The 21729-nt window shown below is 37.6% G+C and overlaps 2 protein-coding genes across 2 annotated transcripts in view; both read left to right on the forward strand.

Annotated features, from left to right (window-relative positions):
• Positions 1–180: 180 nt before the first annotated feature.
• On the forward strand, positions 181–17792 carry LOC148953073 (lewis-type alpha-(1,3)-fucosyltransferase-like). Its single transcript, XM_089088283.1, has 2 exons — positions 181–319; positions 12510–17792. The coding sequence occupies exon 2, from the start codon at positions 12523–12525 to the stop codon at positions 13594–13596; it is 1074 nt and encodes a 357-aa protein (XP_088944409.1). The 5' UTR covers positions 181–319; positions 12510–12522; the 3' UTR covers positions 13597–17792.
• The window catches only part of LOC148953074 (lewis-type alpha-(1,3)-fucosyltransferase-like), an 81598-nt gene continuing 60073 nt past the window's right edge, over positions 205–21729 (forward strand). The window contains exon 1 of the mRNA XM_089088281.1: positions 205–319. Coding sequence (XP_088944407.1) covers positions 317–319 — 3 coding nt within the window. The 5' untranslated portion in view covers positions 205–316. The remainder of the gene's footprint in view (positions 320–21729) is intronic.

Here is a 21729-nt window from a genome sequence, read left to right on the forward strand (position 1 = left end):
TGTAAGATCTTAGTTCAAAGATTTCACTTTTAAGCGTTTTCTGGCAAAAGATGTAAGATCTTAGCACATTGACGAGTGAAAAAACGGCCCTAATTAGTGTTATCAATGCTGAGAAAACATTGAAGTTTTCAATCATAGATAGCGCTAGACTAATAATATTTTAAAACTGTAGTTGATGTTAATTGATAACTTCAAACTTCAAAAGAAGGATTGAAGATACTACTCTGAAATCAAAGGGGTGAAAGGACCGCATGCTAGCCGATATACCCTCATACAAATTCTGGAAATGGATAACTGAAAAAATTCTAGTTGGACTATGGTAGAATATTCTCAGATACCTAGCTTTATTTTTAAACATAGTTCGTTTTTTATTAAGATTTGGATACAGATAAAAACTGAAAGATATAAATAATGTCTGCTAGTTTCTTAGAGTTTTCTGGTTTAGATTTGGATATTCCTGGTACTCTGGGTGCAATAGCCTACTCCTTTTGTGAACTAGCTATAGTAAGAAATATTGTTATAATTAATTCTTATCACAAAAACTTATTGATTGACTTAAATTCATTTAAACTTTGACTATATTTCAGCCATCCCTTTTTCTAATACATGGACAGGCTATAGCACTAGGCTAGGTGGTTAATTTGCAGTTGACACATAATTTAGCTAGGATGAAATTGAATATATCACTTGATGCCTTCTTAATGCTGTTTAATAATTTAAGGTATAAACTTAGGATCAGTACTGGTCACAAGGAGACATTTTAAGGAAACAATTCTTACTTCATGGCCTAACATGCATAATAATCCAAGTTAATGTATTTTCCAGGGGGAGAACCTTTATCCTAACTCCTTTTCTTTTTTCCCCTTCTTTGTCCAACTTTGCCAAAAAAACTATGAAAAATGTCATGCTTTTGATAAATTTTTTCTCTGTTTTAAAAGTTGTGCTGAATGATATGCCATCCTATCTATAAATTATAGGATAAAAAATTTATAGAATAACATTCAGCACAAATTTTAGGTAAATATATACCAAATCATATTAAGGAGTTAGGAATAAAGTGAATACACCATTCAATGCCTTTTTTATGCTGATTACAAATATAATAATCATTTCTACTGGAAATGAGTTTTAGCCCCCCCCCCCCTATATATGCCAATTCAGGGTATATATTTCTACATTAGGGGGGGGGGGTAAAGTTTAAACTTACCTCCCATTTACATCAGAAAAAAATTTGCCCCCCCCCCTAATGTATAAATATATACCCTGAATTGGCATATATCGGGGGGGGGGCGCTAAAATTAATTTCCAATAGAAATGATTATTATATTTTTAATCAGCATACAAAAAGGCATTGAATGGTGTATTCACTTTATTCCTAACTCAATAATATGATTTGGTATATATTTACCAAATTTTAAAACAAAGAAAATGTTTATCAAAAGTGTGGCTTTTTTCATAATTTTTTTTTTTCAAAGTTGGAAAAAGAAGAAAAGAAATTGCCATTTGTGGTTGATTCTGGAATGGTAATTATTGTTTTACTTAGTGTTAATAGTAAAATACTGTTTAGAAAACAAATTAGCAGAAATTTCAAAAGAGCTAAAAACCCATCAACAATGAGGTCAGTTTTGCTATGATGTTATTTTTCAGAGGTTTCAGGCTCTTTAAAAAAAAAATTCTACAAATTTGTTCTCTAAATAACATTTCACTTGGCTATTAGGTCTAAGGAAAATAATAATTATTATTCCTAAATCAGCTACAAATGGTGATTTCTTTCACTAGACAGTTGTATTTTTAGTCATGTTTTTAAATTTTTGGCAATTATGGACTGTTTTTCCTTTTGGGGCCCCAATAAGAGCTCAAAATGCAATTTGCCCCAGAAACAATTATTAAACTGTGAAAGAGCATAAAACAGTCATCAATTGATGTATCCACTTTCATCCTAACTGAATTATGTTGCAAACTGCAAATTTACCTGCTAGACCTATAGATACTGCTATGGATAAATCCAAGAATAAAAGAGGTAGGGGATAGTATACATACTTAGGACAGGCTTAAAAAGACACCCATGCCATCTTGCAAAAATCCCCCAAAAAATGCACAACAAATATCTTTGCAATAGGTGACATTTGCAGAAGTCCCAAATCCAAAGTCACCATTTTGTCTTAAATTGAATGGGTCTTAAATTTCAGGTACACTATCAAAAATATTTTGTGAAGTTCTGTGAACAGTTTAGGGATACAGGGTTTGAAGTGACCATTTACTTTCACTTCCTTATGCATTAGTTCCTTGTGAAATAGAATTGGTGGGTTTGAAGAGTTCTTTTTGCAATTGTAAATTAAAATTGAATTATTTTTGTGACAATGTTTGGTTCTATACTTGGGGCAATCCCAAGTATTGGTACTTGGGACATATCCTATGTATGGCAACTATAAACAGAAATGAAATGATCATGGTTATTTTGCTTTGACATGTTAAGATATTTTGACATTTTGATATTATGAGGTCTTGACATCTTGGAAGTCTTTGAGTTAGCCTATGAGAATGCAAGAAAACAAGGAAAAGCAATCATGATAGGCTATTTGAAATACAATAAATAAGGTATCTAGTTGTACTACTTTCATTTTTGTAGTTTAAAATTTTTCCCTCTCTAACCTTGCCTCCCTTTTTCTGCTTCATTAAAAGTCCCCTCCTTACACCAATAAAATTTTCCACTGAAAGGTATAGAAGAACTTTTGTCATATACACAGTTCATATGTTAAATAAGTGAATTACTTGCCCCCCCCCCCCCTCAGGATTTTGAAATTTCTCTTTTTTTATGTGTTTGCAGGTCTAGAAAGCTTATAAAAGAGTGCCAGGGGAATGGGCAACACCTGGTGTAATTAATCAAAAAGTGACACACATCTGGTACAATCAATCAAAAAGTGAACAGTGCACCTGGTACAATAAATCAAGTGAGTGGTGCTCCTGGTACAATAAATCAAATGTGACAGGTGCACCTGGTGCAATAAATAAACAAGTGACAGGGGAGTAGGCACAGGGCTCCTTCAAATAGCCATTTCTACTATTGTTCACCATGGCTTGTTGCACCATTTCTTATCAGCTAATGATTTAAATGCATCAACACTAGGAGAAGCAATTGTAGCCTGGTTTTTCATGTTTGGTAAATTTACTATTTGGTTGGAAGAGAATTTGCTATGCAACCTTTTTTGGAATGCTTCTTGAAAAGTTTTTATTATGTCCTCTTGTCATTGAAGAATTATCCAATTGAAATGTGTTTGTTTCAGACCTTTTGTAGCTGAGCAGCTAGAATTTCATAATCATATCCTGTCTCCTGGGGTGAGATGCCAGTGTGGGTGATTGCAAATTCTCAAGGTTAGAGGGTTAGGGGATATTGTAGAGACCTTTAATGCATTTTGTTGTATACCTCTTACTTGATTCTATAATATCTCAATTATTTATGAGGGGTTGGCAATGCCTCTTGTTCTTGAAGAATTGCCCTATTGAAATGTGTTTGTTATAGACCTTTCATGGCTGAGCAGCTAGAATGTCATAATCACATTCCTTCTCTGTGGTGAGATGCCAGTGCGAGCAATTGCAAATTCTCAAGCTTGGAGGAGTAGGGGGTATTGTAGAGACCTTTGATGCATTTTGTTGTATACCTGTGAACTGATTCTATAGTATCTTGATCAGGTTTATTAATTGGGTTGGCAATGTACACACCAAACTCTAGCTTGGGTCAAATCAATCCTTTAAGAAGCTTGGTGATAACTGAAGGTGAACAACTACTGAAGGTTCTCTTTATTATCCCAAGAGTCTGATTAGCCTTTGCAGCAGTGTTCTGAGCATGTAGGTTAAATTTCAGATTTTCCATCAACTAACACCCCCAGGTCTAGTTTGGCATGGCTACTGACAATGAACTGCTTTGTTCAGTCTTCTGTATTAGTGTTTTAGGTTATTTTTACCAGAATGGATTGCTTTGCATTTCTGGACATGGAACTCCAGGCTTCCAAATCTTTGTCCAACAGTTAAATGAATCTAAATCTGTCATATAATTTCTATCTTATCTTAATGCTTGACAAAATCAATTACTTTGGAGTTGTCTACATTAAGGGCTATTTCATTACTGGTGTTTGAAGGTGTGTCATTAATGATGGTGCTAAACAGAGTTGGGCCCATGACTGTGTCCCAGACTGTCTGTCCCAAACACTTTTACTAGTTGTTTCCTTTTACTCAAAAAAAGTATCACTCACTCAATAATTTATGTTTGATTCCAATTGCCTCTAACTTGATATGCAGTCTCTCAAGTCCCACCTTACTGAATTCTTTTGCAAAATCCAGGAGAATCATATCTACTGGAAAACCCTTGTCTGTAAGTTCAATGACATACTCATGAGCATCAATACAATTTGTCTCAGTTTATCAAACAGAATGAAAACCATGCTGGCAGCCATGGGACAACAGCTTATTTTGAGTCAAATGTTGGATGATTGCAGAGTTATCTATGCTGTCAAGTATTTTTCCAACAGCAGAGGTGATGCTAATTGACTGGTAGTTGACAGCCTGATATCTGGTACCAACTTTGTGTACAAGGGTAAATTCTGCTATCTTCCAATCTGTAGGTAAACACTTTGAATCAAGAGACTTTTGAAATAGCAGGGTAAATGTAAGGGATAATTCGACATGTGCCTCTTTAAGGAGTCTAGGGTTCATTCCATCTGGACCAACTGATTTGTTTGGGCTCAGGCTTTTAGACGACCTTCCAGATCTACCCTACTGACAGTAGTAGGTTCCATTTCAATTAATATTCATTTATTTATATTTATTTCTAATCAGTCCAAACCTTCTTAAATATTTATTAAAAGGCTCATAGAGAGTTGAGCATTTTGGCATACACTTGAACTTTTTGAGGCTTCAAGCACATTTCCCCTTCCATAAAGTTCAATTATCCCTCCTCCATAATAAGTTATGCGCAATTACACATTACCATACTTTATGTAATTTTATCAAGCCTCAAATAAATCAACTTAGTTAGATCAAGCTTCAAAATAAACATCTACCTTAAGTGTTTATTTCGTATGGAGTATGTGAATATTTAGGAACAAATGTTGAGGGCATCATAACCAATTGCTTAGCAAAAGCCAACATGGTTTTCGAAAAGGCCACTCAATTGATACTGATCTAATTGAGTCATATGATTTTGTAACTTGACTCTTAGATACTGGTCAGCTGGTGGATGTCATATTGCTTGACCAACCCAAAGCCTTTGACAAAGTTCAATACCAACTGCTAATTTTGAAATTAAAGGCATATGGAGTGCATGAAGACATAGAAGCTTGGATAGAAGCCTTTCTAACTGGCAGGACTCAGAGGGTGTAGGTATACAACTGCAATGGCAATCCTGTCTATTCTAAACTGCTACCAGTCACACGTGGAGTGCCACAGGGCACCATCCTGGGGCCCACACTATTCAGCATGTACATCAATGACTGCACAACAAACCTGAAAAATCCTTTGACGCTATATGCTGATGACTGTAAGCTCCTAGGACTGGCCCAGAACAACCTAAATCTGTCAACTATACAAGAAGATTTGGACAGACTATCTAGATGGTCATTGGATTGGTGTCTACAGTTCAATGCCTTAAAATTCAAAGTTCTACATCTGGATGTAATAATCCAAAACTTGCATATCACATAGGAGACGCCCAGCTTGAGGCAGTCAGTTAGGAGAAGGACCGGGGGTTATTGTTGACAATGAGCTGAAGTTTCACTGCCACACTCAAGCTCAAGTTGCAAAAGCAAACCAAGCCCTTGGCCTCATAAATCGAACATTTACCATCAGGAAGCCGGGAGTGATTACGAAACTGTACAAAGCCATGGTCGTCCTCACCTGGAATTTGGCATGACCATAGCCTCTCCCTACTATAAGATGGATGTGAAAGTACTTGAGAGTGTCCAAAGAAGAGCAACTAAGCTTATCTCTGCATTGCAAGACAAATCCTACAAGGAACGTCTCACCTCACTCAAACTCCCTACTTTAGTATACCATAGGAAAAGAGGTAATAGCAACTTGTAAGTTGCTAGAAAATGACCTATTAAGTCATGTCTTTTCCCCGTCCCTCTCAACTACCACAAGAGGACACACCAAGAAGCTGCAGGCCCTCCATTGCAACAAGCAAGAGCACCAACAGTTCTTCTCAGTCCGTTCCGTCCCACTCTGGAACAGCTTATCTGAAGCCACCGTCCATTCTAAAACTCTAGATGCCTTCAAGAAAGGAGTTAATCAAGACTGAGCCAATGCTGAATGGAGGCTGAACTGGGATGTCAAATCATAACCCCGAAACACCACCAGCGAGATTTCTACAGGAGGCTCAACACCACCTTATCTCGCTGGACATGCGATTTAAGGTAATGTGAGGTAACCATGCAGTATCACCACCTCTGAAACTGGAAAACTCAAGATGTTCTTTTTAACAATTTTGAATTGATTGGCTGTTTCAGAATTTTCTTTCCTTTGCTTTTTGGTCTTCTTTCAGCTGCAAATGCTGTTTCATGCTGTGCCACTTTGCTATGGCACAGTCTTTATTGTTACGTAAAAAGGGCTCTAAACCTTCAATTTTCGTTCGAATGATCCTTATCCCAAAATTCTAGCACCGGCGGATCTAGAGGAAAATCTTGGGGGGGGGCCGCGCCGGACACAGGGCGCCAAAAACTGATTATACAGGACTAATTTGATAGCTCTTTATTTATATAAAAACACTGCCAAATATGCTCATAAAGGTAAAACGTAGCAAAAGAAAATAAAAACAGTACCACACTACACAACTAAACTCAATCGGCGAGCTTTTCTGAGAGCGAACATATCGATAGCATCGTCTGTTTTCGGCAGTTCGTCTCTGTAAGTCTGCATGAGTAGTAGAGCCTCCAACCTCTCTTCAGTCATCGTGCTTCGTATTGATGAACATGTCCTGTCAACCTTTGAAAACATTCATTCTGCTTCACAGGTTGACACAGGAAGCGTCGCGAGAATTGTCAACAATGCGAAGATGTTGGGAAATACATTTTCCTGACAACTGTTCAGCGCTGAAATAGCTGTTTTCGGTTTTTGCACGGTTTCCTTAGACCAATACTTGTTCCAAATCTCGAACTCGGTTTTAACGTCTATCTCCGTACCAACGAGCAGCTCATTGTACTTTTCGTACCCTGGCTGAACGTCCTCCCAGCGTTTGCCATTAACCACAGCCTGGATCAAAGCTGAAAGTTTTGCAGCATTCGTAAAATGGCAGCTGAACCGCTCCGTAAAATCAAGCAGCATGGCGTCCAGGGCTGGAATAAATGCCGCCATCCTATAATGACTTTCTGGATCCATCTTGGGTACCCCTTCCCGGTATGTAGAACGTGAAGCTATGCGTGGCTGCGTTACCTTGATGGTAGCATCAATCTTTTCGGCCATTTTCAGAAGATCTTCGTAAAGCAGTCTGAATTTGGTTTCGGCATGTGATCGCATATCTTCCAGCATTGCCTTCACGCTGCTAATGAGGGACAAGGCTCTCACGAGGTCACCATCCTTCTGTTGTAGTGACTCGGCCAAAGGTTTCATGATCGACGAAAACGAATTCAGGCAAACCAGTTCTACGAGTGTATCTGATTTTTCAATGCAGGATCGTAATGCATAAGCTCTGCTACTTGCCTCTCGATCGTGCCATCCTTCCATTTCCTGCAGAGCAGAAACGATCGACGGAAGGGAGTCTCAAAACCTGCTGATTGCTTCGTGTCTCTCTACAAATCTCGTCGTACAAAGACTGACGAGTGTCTCTGTTTTAGCTTTGTCCGCGATAAGATGCTTTTTAGAAGTCTTGTTCTCTTGGCACTTGAGCTGAAGTGAGAAATTGTGTCTCGAACAACGTCTTGGGCATTGCGCAGAATGGGAACTGAAACTATCTTTGAACATGAGAGATTTGTGGCATGGCTCACACAGTGGAAGTAATCTGCCAGTTCACACTGGCGTTTAACTTCAGCAGCAGCACCATTTGTCAAGCTTGCCATGCTAGCAGCTTTGTCGTATCCTTGACCAACGCACTTTGACAAATCCAGATTTGACTTCCTGACCTCACTCAACAGCAGCTTCCCGAGGCTCTTGCCGTCTAGCTTCTCTTCGATGCTTCTACCGTCGTCACTTTCCTCATCTCCAGCGAGTCTTGACAGGGTTTGAAAGGCATCGACAACTGCAAAAGGATCTTCTCGAATCACTTATCCCTGCTCGGTTTTACACACATAACGACAAACAATTACCATCAGCTCCCTGGTCTGCCTGTCTGTTGACTCGTCCGCAAGAAGACACCAAACCGTTGCTTTGTTTGCTTTTCTCACTACTTCGGTTTTTATCATTTCCCCAATTGTTCCAATCAGTTCATTCTGGATCTGTTTACTCGTATATTTGGCGTTGCTCGGTGCATTTTCAAGTAAATTTTTAAGTTGCGAGTCTCCACTCTGAATCCGATACCGAAGTAGGTGGCGGAAATTCCCGTCGTTTACTGCTGTAATGACATCAGAGTCTTGGATATCAAGTTTGCCATCATCACGGTGGCCACGAAGGGGGATATTCTGTGCCCCGCAAAGCTTGACAGTTTCAACAACGCTTCTCAAGAGTGCACGGTTCTGCTGTATTTGCTTGACCCTTTCACAGTCCAGAGCATTCCTGATATCTTGATCTTGACTACCGCGCTGAAACGTTGTTAGCAGCGTGGCAGCTTTTTCCTGGCAGTTTTTGTGAAACTATGCTTCAGCATAGTTTTTCAGTGCACCATCTTTCCCGGTAAGTTTTGAATAGTCTTTTAGCGGTTTCAAGACCAACTTTTTCCCATTTTTTGCCCTCCGCCACCTCCAGATAAAGCCGACCATCCTCCTCCGCTTTTGTTGGTCCTCATCAAAACACAAACACTGCACCAAAGGCCTTCGTGGTCTGGATGACGACTCACTGCGAGCCAAGGATACCGGGCAAGATGTTCGGTATTCAAGCGACGCTTGACTTCGCCACCTTTTCTCTTTTGTGTCGAGACTGGAAGATCAGATTGGTTCTTCGGCTTCCACCTTTCGTTCATAAAAAACATAATTTCGCCAGAAGACAACTGATTTCGCTCTTTCAGCGCTACTGCAATACCAAAGTCATTCGACGGCGTGAAGTCAGTTTCAGGCGAAAAAATAGCGCTTTGATTCTGCTGCGGGTGCGGGGACTGTAAAATCAGTGTTGGGCTATGTACCACCAAGGTTTGAGTACTGCTTCTTGATCCTTCAGTCAGCTGATCAGTGTGTGTCGTTTCGCCGAAGTTTGTTATGAAGGCCGTCTGTGAAGTGGACGGAGTTGTTGGTGACAGTTCCTTCTCCTGGCTGAATGCGTTTTTGTGCATTCCGACCGTCGACTCAGAGTAGGCATCAGAAGTTGCCGTCGTCTCAACATCTAACAAAAAAAGTTTCTCTTTTAAAGTTTGCACAAGACATTTATTGTAAACGTATATACACTTTGTATAATGGCTTGCTTTAGTAGATTTAACTCTCAACATGGTGAAGGCAGAATTGGAACTAAATTTGAAAATAAACTGAATCAGCAACATTAACTTTAAACTCCCCCAACAATCTTGAACTTTCATACCCCAAAACTATTTCTAGGAAACCCGGACTTTAAAATAAAATACCACCCTAAACATCACTAGTTTAATTTGCAACCCCAAGAACCGATCCCCGACATATGCTAACAAATATTTTTCAAGAGCTGAAACCCGAAACAATTATCACCGAAGTTTACAAGGCTAAAGAGAGAGCTTTAACTGCAAGAATTTGAAAGATAATTTCAGAGCTGACACAGTGTGTCGGTAAAAATACTGCTTTAAGCCAATATCATAACCGTCAGGCGAGACGAGTGGGCTGGTAAAAATCAGGTCAAACGCTTCGGACAAATTGCATACGAAGAACACTGTACAAGAGGGACCGTATGCAATATATAACAACAAAAGCAGCTGGTACGCGATGAAGCTTGACGAATGAGCCTTATCAGGAAAGCTATCCGACAATGGGCTAAAGCTAGAAATTAGAAGTGTTGATACCCACTTTAAACGACACTCTTTCCTTATTGTTCTATCTTTAAAAGCTTACCTTTAATCTGATCTTTCTTGGCAAAATAATCAGAGATGTCCCTCGATCCTTTACGGCTTTCCGCCATCATTCTTTGTTTCTTCTCTGTTCTATATTCATGCCCTGGTTTTTTTTCCGATCCATTTTAAATGCGTTTCCGTCTAACTGGTCTAACACACGGAGCAAAAATACTCCGAAGGCAGTGGCAGGGTCGCTCGTGCCTAGCCTCCCGCCGGTTGGATCTAACCACCCTCGCAACTCCCCAAAGACATGCGTTTCTCGTAAGCATTCACAAAATGTTTTGCTCGTTTAGCACGTCCCAAAAATAAACCCAATAATCATGATTCGTGCAGTGTCGGATTTTAATTTTAGATAATGTGATAAAAATAAAGTTAAAAATTACGGCGTATCCGATTTTTTTTTTTTTAGCGTCGGCCTTAGTTGAATCATTCACAAAAAAGGGTCGTTTGCACGATGGATGAGAGGGCGCCAGAAAATCTTGGGGGGGCCCCCCCGGCCCCCCCGGGATCCGCCGCTGAATTCTAGTACTATTGGTTTGATATAATCACTTTTGGGGAAAAAAGAAACAACTAAACACACATACATGATTATCCTTTTTGGAAAAAATAAAAAAAATTATATTTTGTAGGTAGGGCTTGGAATCTCTGCAGGAAGGTTTTGTGATATTTTGAACTTGATGGTGTGATTTTCATCAAGGTCCATTGCCATTTTGTTTTGGTTTTTCACCCTTTTTGGAAAACCAGGCAAATTTTCCTTGGCTCATAACTTCTGGTGGTTAACTTTTAACATGGTGAGTTTTACATATTTGTAGCCACCACAACAAGACAATTCTTTTATATATGTTTTGTCATCAAATGCCTTTTTTAGAGTTTTGGTTATGGTTAGCATAACCATAGAAGAAACATCAGGGATTTTTCTTCTAACTTACAGTTTGTTACCATAAACTGCTTAATGCATTCATTCATAACGGTGTCTGTTATCTTTATGTTTGATTGGATTATTTATTTGATTTTTGTTCGTTTTGTGTGCTCTTTGTTCATTCATTATAATATCTGTTCGTTTTAAGTTTGAATTATTTTTTTTTGTTGGACAACGTTTTTTTTTAATTAATTGCTGATAAATAATCTTAAATGTCACTAATTTAAAATTATTCTTAATTTTTATCTTGTGTTTCATTAGTTTTAGGAACCTAATATGTTTTTTTCTAGTTGTAAAATAATCGATTTACAAGCCTTGTGATTGTAGTTTGATCTGGGTCTTCTGTTGATTTATCTATGAGCAAACGATTAGTAAAGATAAATTATAAATAATCATTGTAGTGTATTGGTCTTTGGGCTAGTTACAGTTTTGTATCACAGTATATTACTAAATCCTAATCTAGGCCTAGTCAAGTGTATACTTGGATGGATTTGGAATAATAATTGGTTCACCTTGAACTTGGTGTGTATTGGTCAGAACTAGGAGGTTGGTCTGTTAGGGCTTTTGGGCTGTTCTTGGTATTCAGGGTTGTATCCTGGATTATTGCTACCCAGTTTGAACCCCCCACACCGAAATTCTGTCCAACTTGTACAAAGGTAAAAAAAAAACAAGCAAAGAAATATGTGCTGTGTTTGGTTCAGTTCTTTTGTGTGACCCCCCCCCCCGCATACAAAAATACCCTCCCCTGAAAAGTCGTGGATATGGTCCCTGTTAGCATTTTTCCTATTTGAAAGAGTTGTATCTAAAAAAAGGGTAAAAATCAATCGACTTATATGCATGCCACATGTATGTGGTTGCAGGGTCACACAAACCCATTATTCGAGGTGGATTCCAAATACTGCAGCACGCTTATAACTGATATTGAGCACTGTTTTCTTATGACCCCACTGCACAGATTAGCCAAACAGATTATAGTAGTAAATATAGTTAGAAAATAGCTTGTTTTTAATTTGGGGTTGTGGGATGGATCAACAGCAGGAGCGTAATTTACTAGACGGCAGAAGAGAACTGCCCTTCCAGACCCCAGATTGCCTCCTCCCTGAAATTTAGTGTCTTCAAAAATTTTGTCAAAACTAAGGTAGGCCTACGTAACTCAAGTATCCTTAGAAACAGATCAGTTTTTTTTATTATATGTTTGCCTGCATGGTTTTATATGGCTCATTTTTCATTTTACACTTGGTCATTTTCACTTGACTTGGGAAAATCGGCTCCTAGTTTGTGGGCCCCCCCCCCCCCCAGGATTCTGACTAAATTACGCTCCTGCCCAACAGTCTAATAGCCTCTACTTAGGAAAACTGGCAAGTGGCTTAACTTGTTTCCCTCAATTTTTTCTTAAATCTATATGATTTTAACTATTTGTTCTAAAGTTCTTTTTTTCTTCAGATTCTTCAAGACTATGTATGCTAAGTTTATATTCGTTTGGATATCAGGATTTGCAACGCTGATGATTGTTTTAACATCATATTTGGCTTCAATTCATGATGACAATTTTGAGCAGAAAGTTTTGAGGTTGCAACTAACAAATTCAACTAAAGTCATACTTTTATGGAATCCATTTTTTGAATCACTTGATTATGGTTTTGGTTTTGGTGATGAACCTTTTAGACAACACAAGTGCAAATACACTAATTGCTATATCACAAATAACACATCATATAGATCCCCCTTTGAATTTGATGCTATAGTTTTTCATGCTCCTCGTTTAAAGCTTTTTCCAGCCATGTCGACTCGAACCTACCGTCAAAGATATGTGTTCTTTTCCATGGAATCTCCAGAAAATTTTAAAACAAACCAATTTTTTGATAATTTCTTTAATTGGACAATTACCTATAGGAATGATTCAGATATTTATTCTCCGTTTTATGGAGAAATTAAGAGGAGAGAAAAAATCATTGAGCTGGAACACAAAAAGTTTACAAAAAAGAAAGGGGTAGCTTGGATGGTTAGTAACTGTGTAACACACAGTGGTAGAGAAGACTATGTTCAAGAATTGCGTAGACATATTCCGGTTGATATATATGGTAGTTGTGGGACCAATACCTGTCCAAAACAGCATAGAAAAAAGTGTTATGAAATGATTGAAAGAGATTATAAGTTTTATCTATCTTTTGAAAATTCACTTTGCAAAGATTATGTGACTGAAAAATTATTTAATATACTTCAGTATGATATCGTACCTGTTGTATATGGTGCGGCCGAATATGAAAGAATTTTACCTCCAAATTCATACATTAACGCTTTAGACTACAATCCTTATGAATTGGCGAATCTTTTGAGAGACATTGGAGATGATCCAAGTAAATATCGAAAATATTTGAAGTGGAAAGAACAATATGAGGTGAATTTGAAAATAAAACACGCTTTTTGCGAGCTATGCAAAAAATTGCATACTGACACTCAAATTAAGTTCTATAGAGACTTTAACAAATGGTGGATAGGTGGCAGTAAGTGCACCCAAGGACCCATCTAAAATTGTACTCTTCTTTATTCTGCTCCTCTATTCTACGTTTTTACCTTAATGCACCATTTATATTTCAGTAGCTTACATATTTGAGTTTTTACTATGATTGTGTCTAGTGTGTAAACATGTTTGACTGAGGACGTCTTAAATGTGTTTCAAACTTTGTGACTAATTTAAAGGTTCCAACACTGGGTTAAGTTTGATATTGAAGTGCTGTTCTTGGCTTGATGCATTTGCATTCCTCTTGTTAATTTTGTTGCAGTTCGTAGTAATGGGACGATGTACAAATTTCCCCTAATTCCGAAACGCAATTCAATCTCACACTCCCGGTTCCACCTCAAATTCCAGATTCCGACGTGTTTCTAGATTCTTAGACACATCAAATATACTCGATTATGTATCAGTATATTTAATCTACAATTCTTTCATATGTGCGGGGGGGGGGCAAGCGGTCTTGTAGTCCTCCTTCAATAAAAATTTGATTTTGGTTGTTTTACGGTTAATCACTCTGCCTTTATTCTAAGTATCAATGATTTTATTTGATTCGTTCTTTTTTTCTGAATTGTACAACAGGAATAGACAGTGTCGTGTATAATGATAAAAAATTCGCGACCTTAATTTTGTAGTTTCTCCTTATATTCGGTCACTATTGCAATGGCCCTTTTTTGTGTTCATGTAGGTGTTGATTTCGATTATAGGAAGCTCCCCGATTTCGTCGACTTTAATAAATCATCCCATCAGTAGCAGTTATATGTTAAAAATTACTCTAAATTTATTTTAAAATTATTTGTGTTCTAAACTATAATCACAGTCTAACTGCACGTCTAGTTTGGACAAAGGAACTGTGGATAGTTTCCAAATAAGGAACATCCACAAATATAGTGGTCTAAATTAGTTCTGTGTTTACAGTCATAGCCGTAAACTGAGGGAGGGGTTCTCGAACCCTCCCCCCCTCCCTTCCAAGATTGATCTAAAGGATCTATCCCTGTAAAAACTGCCTATTGATCCCCTTCTCGGTAATAGTCGTTACAGGGCAACTTAAGATCTGGTAATTTTAGCAGGAACCTAAAAATAACGAGTTTGATGAAATATTAGTCTGTTAAAAAGTTAGTACCCCAAATTTAGTGAAACAGATCTTAGTTCTCTAGTCTCGTTATAATACGTATCTCTTTCAGAATCTCTTTAATTTTTTATGCATAGCTCTATCTTTGGCATTACCTTGTCGCAAACACTGATTTGATGACGTTCCAAGATTGCAAAAACAATATTACAAACTTACTAAGGCAACTGTATTAAGTTTTTAGTTTTCGTCTAATGTTAAACCACCAGCGTCCGCAGTGGCCTACTGTTTCCGCAGTATCGTGAACTATTGATGGATAAATGTACTTATGCGAATGTAATATGGCTGACACTTCTAAGATGAAATTGCTGATCTTAAGTGGTCTCTCGCTAAAACATTACCCTTTTAAAAATCTTATCTGTTCTTGATAAACTCTCGGCTTCCTTTAACAGGCCTAGATTAGACTTGACGAGTCTAAAACCAGTTCTTTTAAAAAAACAATTTCTGGTTGAAACTTGTCCTCGTTTGGTTTGTCTTTATCTTAAATATGTTGCATCTGTTAAAGAAATGGGTTAGATCTGTTAGTCACTTAGATTATACCTATTGAGCGCAATGATAACGGCTTCCTGATTCGTGGGGATCACCTAGTTTTTGCAGCGATAACTCCCATTTAGACTACTGGGTCAGTACAATCAACCCCGGGGAGAATGTTATTTTGATATCTCCTTATGGAAAATACATATTACACCCAGGAAAAAGCCTTCGGATTTTTCTTGCCAGTCACTACCAAAGAATGAACTACGTTGTGATCACTGTTACCCAGGCTACCCTTTAAAGTATATTTGATACAGCCGCGCAGATCTTAACTTTTCTTGGTGGCTTTCATCACTCCAGTATTCATTCGTTATTCTGACAGCGAATATTTGTCTATATTTGTTTTTGTAATCCTCATCATTATGATAACGCTCCTTGATTCTTTGTGTTTCTCTTTCGAATTTTGCTTCTCGATAGCAATAGTCTGTTGTATCTTTCTTTTTCTCTGTGATTTCTAGCTCACAAGCTCCTTACAGCGGCCTTTTTATTTCTTTTAAAGCCGATTTTCTTATATTCTAGGATGCTATCTGTATGTTTGCTGTAATGCTGTGTTCTTGCAATGCTTACTTCAGTTGCTTGGCTTTGATACTTATGTCGATTTGTTTTCTCAATTTAGCTTGTTCTTTTGACACCATTATGTTTAGAAGTGTTTTTACTAATTACCAATTTTAACTGTGAAGGTGAATTGGCCTGTCGGTCTTTTTATAACATGTCATCAATGCAACTTAAGTGCACCTTACCTATAGTTTTTCCATAACGTCATGTGTGGTTGTAACCTACTATTGTGAAGTCGTTCACCATATTGTAAATGAAGATGCAGTTTTGTCTTAAATTGTATGTTATTTTTAGCATTACGTGTCAGTACTTACAAAATCACGTATATGTTGCAATTTACCTTCAAATGACCCCTTTAACAGCTCTCTCTGATGTTCCAGTCCCTGCTAGCAGTGAAGAAGGAAAAAATGGACACATCAGTGCTACCCATGCAAAAAAGTGATTTTCCTTATTGTTCAATCCAGGGATTGTAAGTTACCTTGATAGGGTTTTCGGCAATGGCGGATCCAACGGTGAACTTTTTGCTTAGATCCGATGCCATTTCTGAGGAGTTTAAGACTATTTTCCAAAATTCCCTAAATTTGTTTCGAAACAAAGTTTTACAATTCAGACTATTCGAGGTAATAGCTACTATTCCTCAATCACCTATAAATGGCAATCTTTTTTTAACGCGTTTATAAGTTTTTGGTTATATGGTTCGTTCTTTACTAGGTTGCAGATGCAGCCATGAACAATAATTGCTCCATGGATTTGTGTAGTCTGGTCTGCTAACAGGGCCCTAGGTTTTCTCGTCATGCCATTACAATCACCGATTTGAACTCAAATTCCTGATTGAGGCCAGGTGATAAAATGAAGTACTGTGGTGAAAGTGTTAAAATTATGACGCCATTCCTTGTAGAGTTTCTGACTTTTCTTTTTACAGTTGTAATATTTTGACATGAATAGTCATTCTCTTTCCACCTTGCTTTTAAGATAACTTGTACAACATTTCAGTTTCCGGCTTGAATAGTTGAGGTGTTTCCTGAATATAACTTAAACAAAAATACACATTAATTTACGTGCAGCCTACACTAGAAAAAGAGCCTTTTGCTACCTCATAGGTTTTTTTCCACATCCCTTGATTCATTTTTGTCATTTGGGGTTGGTTCTATTCTTGCCGTAGTTGAAAAACCGCTTCTTTTTTTCAATATTTAAAGGAGACATCAAGGTTATGTCCCCTTCCTCTCAGTTAACCCTAATGTCACCTACCGATTATTATAACTGCAGCAAGGATAAAAATAGCCCCATTCTTGGTAGTAGTGTGCATAGAGTCCCCTGTTCTTGGAGTTGTTTCTATATTGGAAGAAGAATCCACCAACCGATAGAAGAGATGTTATCATAACAAATCTTCAATTGACAAAGCCATCAAGTTACACCAACGGCGCAAAAATTTTGAACCTGGCTTGTCCAAACACATCTAGTACAACTCGGACAACATCGTTTCCCATTATTGTCCCTGTTAAAATCTCGCAAGTTTTCAGTGAGGCAGTCGAAATTAAGATGTATATCTGCAAAAAGTCACCCTCAATAGAATTGCTGAGAAAACTTATCTCAACCCTATTTACAATGCTTTTTTGTTAATACTGATGTTTTGTTTTTTCACACCATCATGTTTCACATCCTAATGAAAATTCTGATTGGCTGATGCCAAGCCCAGACGAGAATTAGCATTCAGGAAAGCCTTATCGAAATAGATTCTCAATAGAGAATTTGAACGTGCCTTTCAAAACCTGGATTTTTATTCTATTGCCTTTTACCATTACTTTAGAAAGGTCTTTTTCTCTTTTATTTTGTTTTTTTTAAGTTTTCTTTTTATAATTGTCCCGTGGGCTTTTATCTACTTTTTATTCTTCTACGACTGAGCGGGGGTTTCGACTGAAATATTTGCTTTTTTTACTGGCTGTGAGGTACGTCGTTTTCTTTATTGTCCTACGTTTTCTTTTTTTGTAATGTTCGTATTAAAATTCATTTCTATTGTTGTTGTTAATGTTAAAAAATGGTGAAACCGGTAGAATTAGTTGCGATATGAGTACCTACACAATAACTTACACTTTTGTGTTGCAACTAAATAACGAACATAAATTATTACGTATATGAGGGGGATCGCCCTCTAGTCAAATACCTCGATATCTACGCTAAACTTCGAATTTTGTTCCAATTCTTTAAGAATGACCCCTGAATCACAAAAGCCCTTCAATTAGAATAAAAATCTCTTTTGAAAGTACAAAAAAAAAAAATTTAGCGTAAAGAGCGAGGTATTGACTAGGGGGCGAATCCCCTCATATACGTAATAATTTCTGTTCGTTTTATGTTTTAATGTTGCTCCTTACTTTCATTTTGTTTAATTTCTGGTCGTTTTTTTAAATAATGCTGTGAAATCTGGCGCCCCCTTCATAGAAATGTCCGTTTCCCCCATGAAAAATTCCTCCATGGGAAGATCCTTCCACGTAACCCCCTTCCCCGACCCCCCACCAGAAAAAATCCCTCCTGAAAACGTATGTATACTTCCCAATAACCAATACTATATGTAAACAGTGGGCGAAATTCATAACTTGCAGCCCTTCCTCCCGGGGACTGCGGGGGATTAAGTCATCCTCAAAGACATATTTATTAGATTTTCGATTATGCTGAACAAAATGGCTATCGAAAAATTTTGATCGGGTGACTTTGGGGAAAAAATGAGCGTGGGAGGGGGCCTAGTTGCCCTCCAAATTTTTTGGTCACTTAAAAAGGGCACTAAAACTTTTAATTTCCTTTCGACTGAGCCCTTTTGCAATGTTCTAGGACCACCGGGTCGATAAGATCACCCCTGGGAATAAAAAAAAAAAACAACAAATAAAAACGCATCCGCGATCATTCTGGCAAAAAATAAGAAATTTCACATTTTTCCAGATAAGAGCTTGAAACCTCTACAGTAGTGTTCTCTGATACGCTGAATCTGATGGTGTGATTTTTGTTAAGATTGTATGACTTTTAGAGGGTATTTTCCTCTTTTTTCGAAAATGAGGAAAATTTTCTCAGGCTCGTAACTTTCGATGGGTAAGACTAAGCTTGATGAAACTTATATATTTGAAATCAGAATGAAAATCCAATTTAATTGATGTATCTATTGGTATCAAAATTCCGTTTTTTAGAGTTTCTGTTACTATTGAGCCGGGTCGCTTCATACTTACAGTTCGTTACCACGAACTGTTTCAGCCACTAGGCTGAAACATTACACTGATTATATAAAACAACAGCCAGCATACACTTAAATAAATGGTATAACTACTAACAACAAACAAAAATATAAAAAAATTGATTATATCTTCAGATTTGTAATTATCAACCTGAGAAATAACTACGTACTAACTTTGGTGAAAACAAAATTCAATTTTTGAATAATATACTAAGTGGGTTCTGATATTGACCTTCTATATTGTAATATTGTCTTCACATGTGTAATCAACACCCTGAATTAAAAACCCCCAAATATTAAGTTTTGGAGGAAATCAACCACCGTGTGTGAATTATGCACTTGGTGTGTTTTGGTTTAGGAGAGTCAAACTATGATTTTAAAAGATCTGAATGGTTAACACTGAATCCCTTCAGGAAATTCCCTAGGTAATCCCTGAACTATCACGAGTTGAAAGAGTTCCACAGGGTCCTGGGAATGAAATGTTTGAGAAGGAATAAAAATTTTAAAGATAACACGATCAAATTTTTTTTAAGGCCAACAAAAATTTTACAGCGAATATTTCGAGAAGACAATCGTTTCCCTTCCTCAGCGCGAACAGAAAATTTCGAGGAAATGTGGAAAGACAAAGAAAACCAAACAACGCGGAGAGTCAACGTGAAAAATAAACCGTAAGAACCGAATTTAGAAGATAAATAAAATTCAATAAAAACCAAAATTATAAGAATTAAACCTATCACCAAAGACGAGTCATTCACCAATATCCACGATTAGTTGTAATCATCGCTTCTCGTTCACAAGCTCTTTTAGAACTGAGGGTTGAGGACGCGTTTCATTGTGTGAATGCGAAAGTGATTCAAGGTTTATCTCAAGGATGACTATAGTGTTAGCTTTTCGTTTGAGAAAACCGGAATAAGTCACTTATTCTTAAGCCACCATTATCTCTGTTCTAAGCTAGATCTAAATATTGGCATTTGTAGATCCCAAAAGCCTCTTTGTAGTGCTGGTCGATACTTTTTTTTCCATTTGAAAGTAAATTAGCTTGGTTAAGTAAAATAGTATGGCCCGGGTGGTCATAAATGTGCTCTGCAAGGGCTGAGTCAAAATTTTCTGATTTTTCCACTTTTTAAGGGCATTATCACTTGAAGTAGAGTGCTGAGTTATTATATCCCTAAACCGTTGTTCAGTCCTTCCAGTGGACCACAAGAGCAAGGAATTCTGTAGACACCGGAATTTTTTAACTTTCGAGATAGGGTCCTTACCTTGATAAATTTGTGAACTGATGGTTTTACCGGTCTATAGTAAGTACAGATGTTATTTTTCCCTAGATTTTTGGCGCTGTGGTCTGAATCCCCTTTAAAAAAACGGAGACCAAGATAAACTGATTTTTTATTTTGATCTGTGTTTTCTGTTTCAGGTTTTGATAACTTTCTATTACGTTTTTCAATCACAGAATTTATTAAACTAATCGGATAACCATTCCCAAATAAAATATCTCTAAGGTGTTTCAGCTCTGAATCAAGTAAACTTAGTGAACAAACTTGTAGTGCTCTATTAACTAGGGAAGTGACTACTCCTCTTTTCACCGCAGGAGAATGATTTGAACAATCCAAACGGCGAAAAGGGTGTATCCAGTAAATCATGAACGACTAAGGGTATTAAGTTGAAAATTTCAGCGATTTTTTGTGTGTGTAAGAAGAAGGAGCGCCAAGTTGACCTAGAATTTTTACTTAGAGGATGGTGTGAGAAGGACTAAACATGTTTTGACAAATATGCCTAAAAGTTTTATCATTTTAACCCAGTGTGGAACTGGAATCTGCTTACAGGGAAGTAGCGAGGCACATTATATTTACGCAGGTTAGTAAAATGGGTTATCTTCAATATTTCAAGAATGGCTGGGAAGATCGATTTGCTATTTTCATGAAGGGTTGGAGGGTCAAGTAGACCTTGAACTTTGTCTCAGGAGAGGAGGCAGAGGCAAATATAAAGGCACTCTGTGTGTCAGGGCCATTAAAATATCACATCTGTAGTCTCTCAGGAGCAACTCGGGGATGCACTTGAAACGTTCAGGAAGCATTGGGCGTTGGTAAGGGGACTTCAATTTTTTATGTAGGAGGGAGAGTGCCTAAAAAACTTCAATTCATCTGAACATTAATGTGCAACAAGCTTCTATGGGAATTAGAATGTATACAAGTCTAATTAGCGAGGTAAACTAAAGACACCACGTGGTGGGACGTTATCAATTTAGTTTATCTGCAATATCTCAAGAATGGCTTGGGGTATAAAGTTGAAATTTTGAGGAATTGTTAAGGAGTTCAAGTGAGCCTCTTTTTTTTGGGGGGGGGAGGGGAAAAACTGTTTTTCCTGTGATCCAGATGAAAGTTATCCTGCTAGGAATCTATAATCTATTCATAGTTAAGTAGTGGGGCAAATCAAAATAATCTATGTGCTACTAGGCTATCAAATCACAGCTTATCTGCAGTACTCTTGGAACGGCCATGGGGATTAAATTAAAACTTTCAGGGAGCGCTTGGGGAGGGACAAGCGGACCATGAAAGGTCTTGATATTTGATTTCCAAATCTCTTAAAAATTCTGGCAGTATGAGCCCTGTTGGACCATAATCTATTCCTAGTGAAGGAGGAATATAGACCCAATGAATATGCAAAATCTTTAGAATGACATTTGGGGATTGAGCTAAAACTGGAATGTTGGGTTTTC

The sequence above is a fragment of the Artemia sp. Qi Xiang Cuo genome, chromosome 4 (assembly GCF_049724085.1).
Source record: "Artemia sp. Qi Xiang Cuo chromosome 4, ASM4972408v1, whole genome shotgun sequence".
Lineage (NCBI taxonomy): Eukaryota > Metazoa > Arthropoda > Branchiopoda > Anostraca > Artemiidae > Artemia > Artemia sp. Qi Xiang Cuo.

Excerpts from the sequence above, each read along its gene's own strand:
- LOC148953073 (XM_089088283.1), top strand. The coding sequence starts at position 12,523 with ATGTATGCTAAGTTTATATTCGTTTGGATATCAGGATTTGCAACGCTG.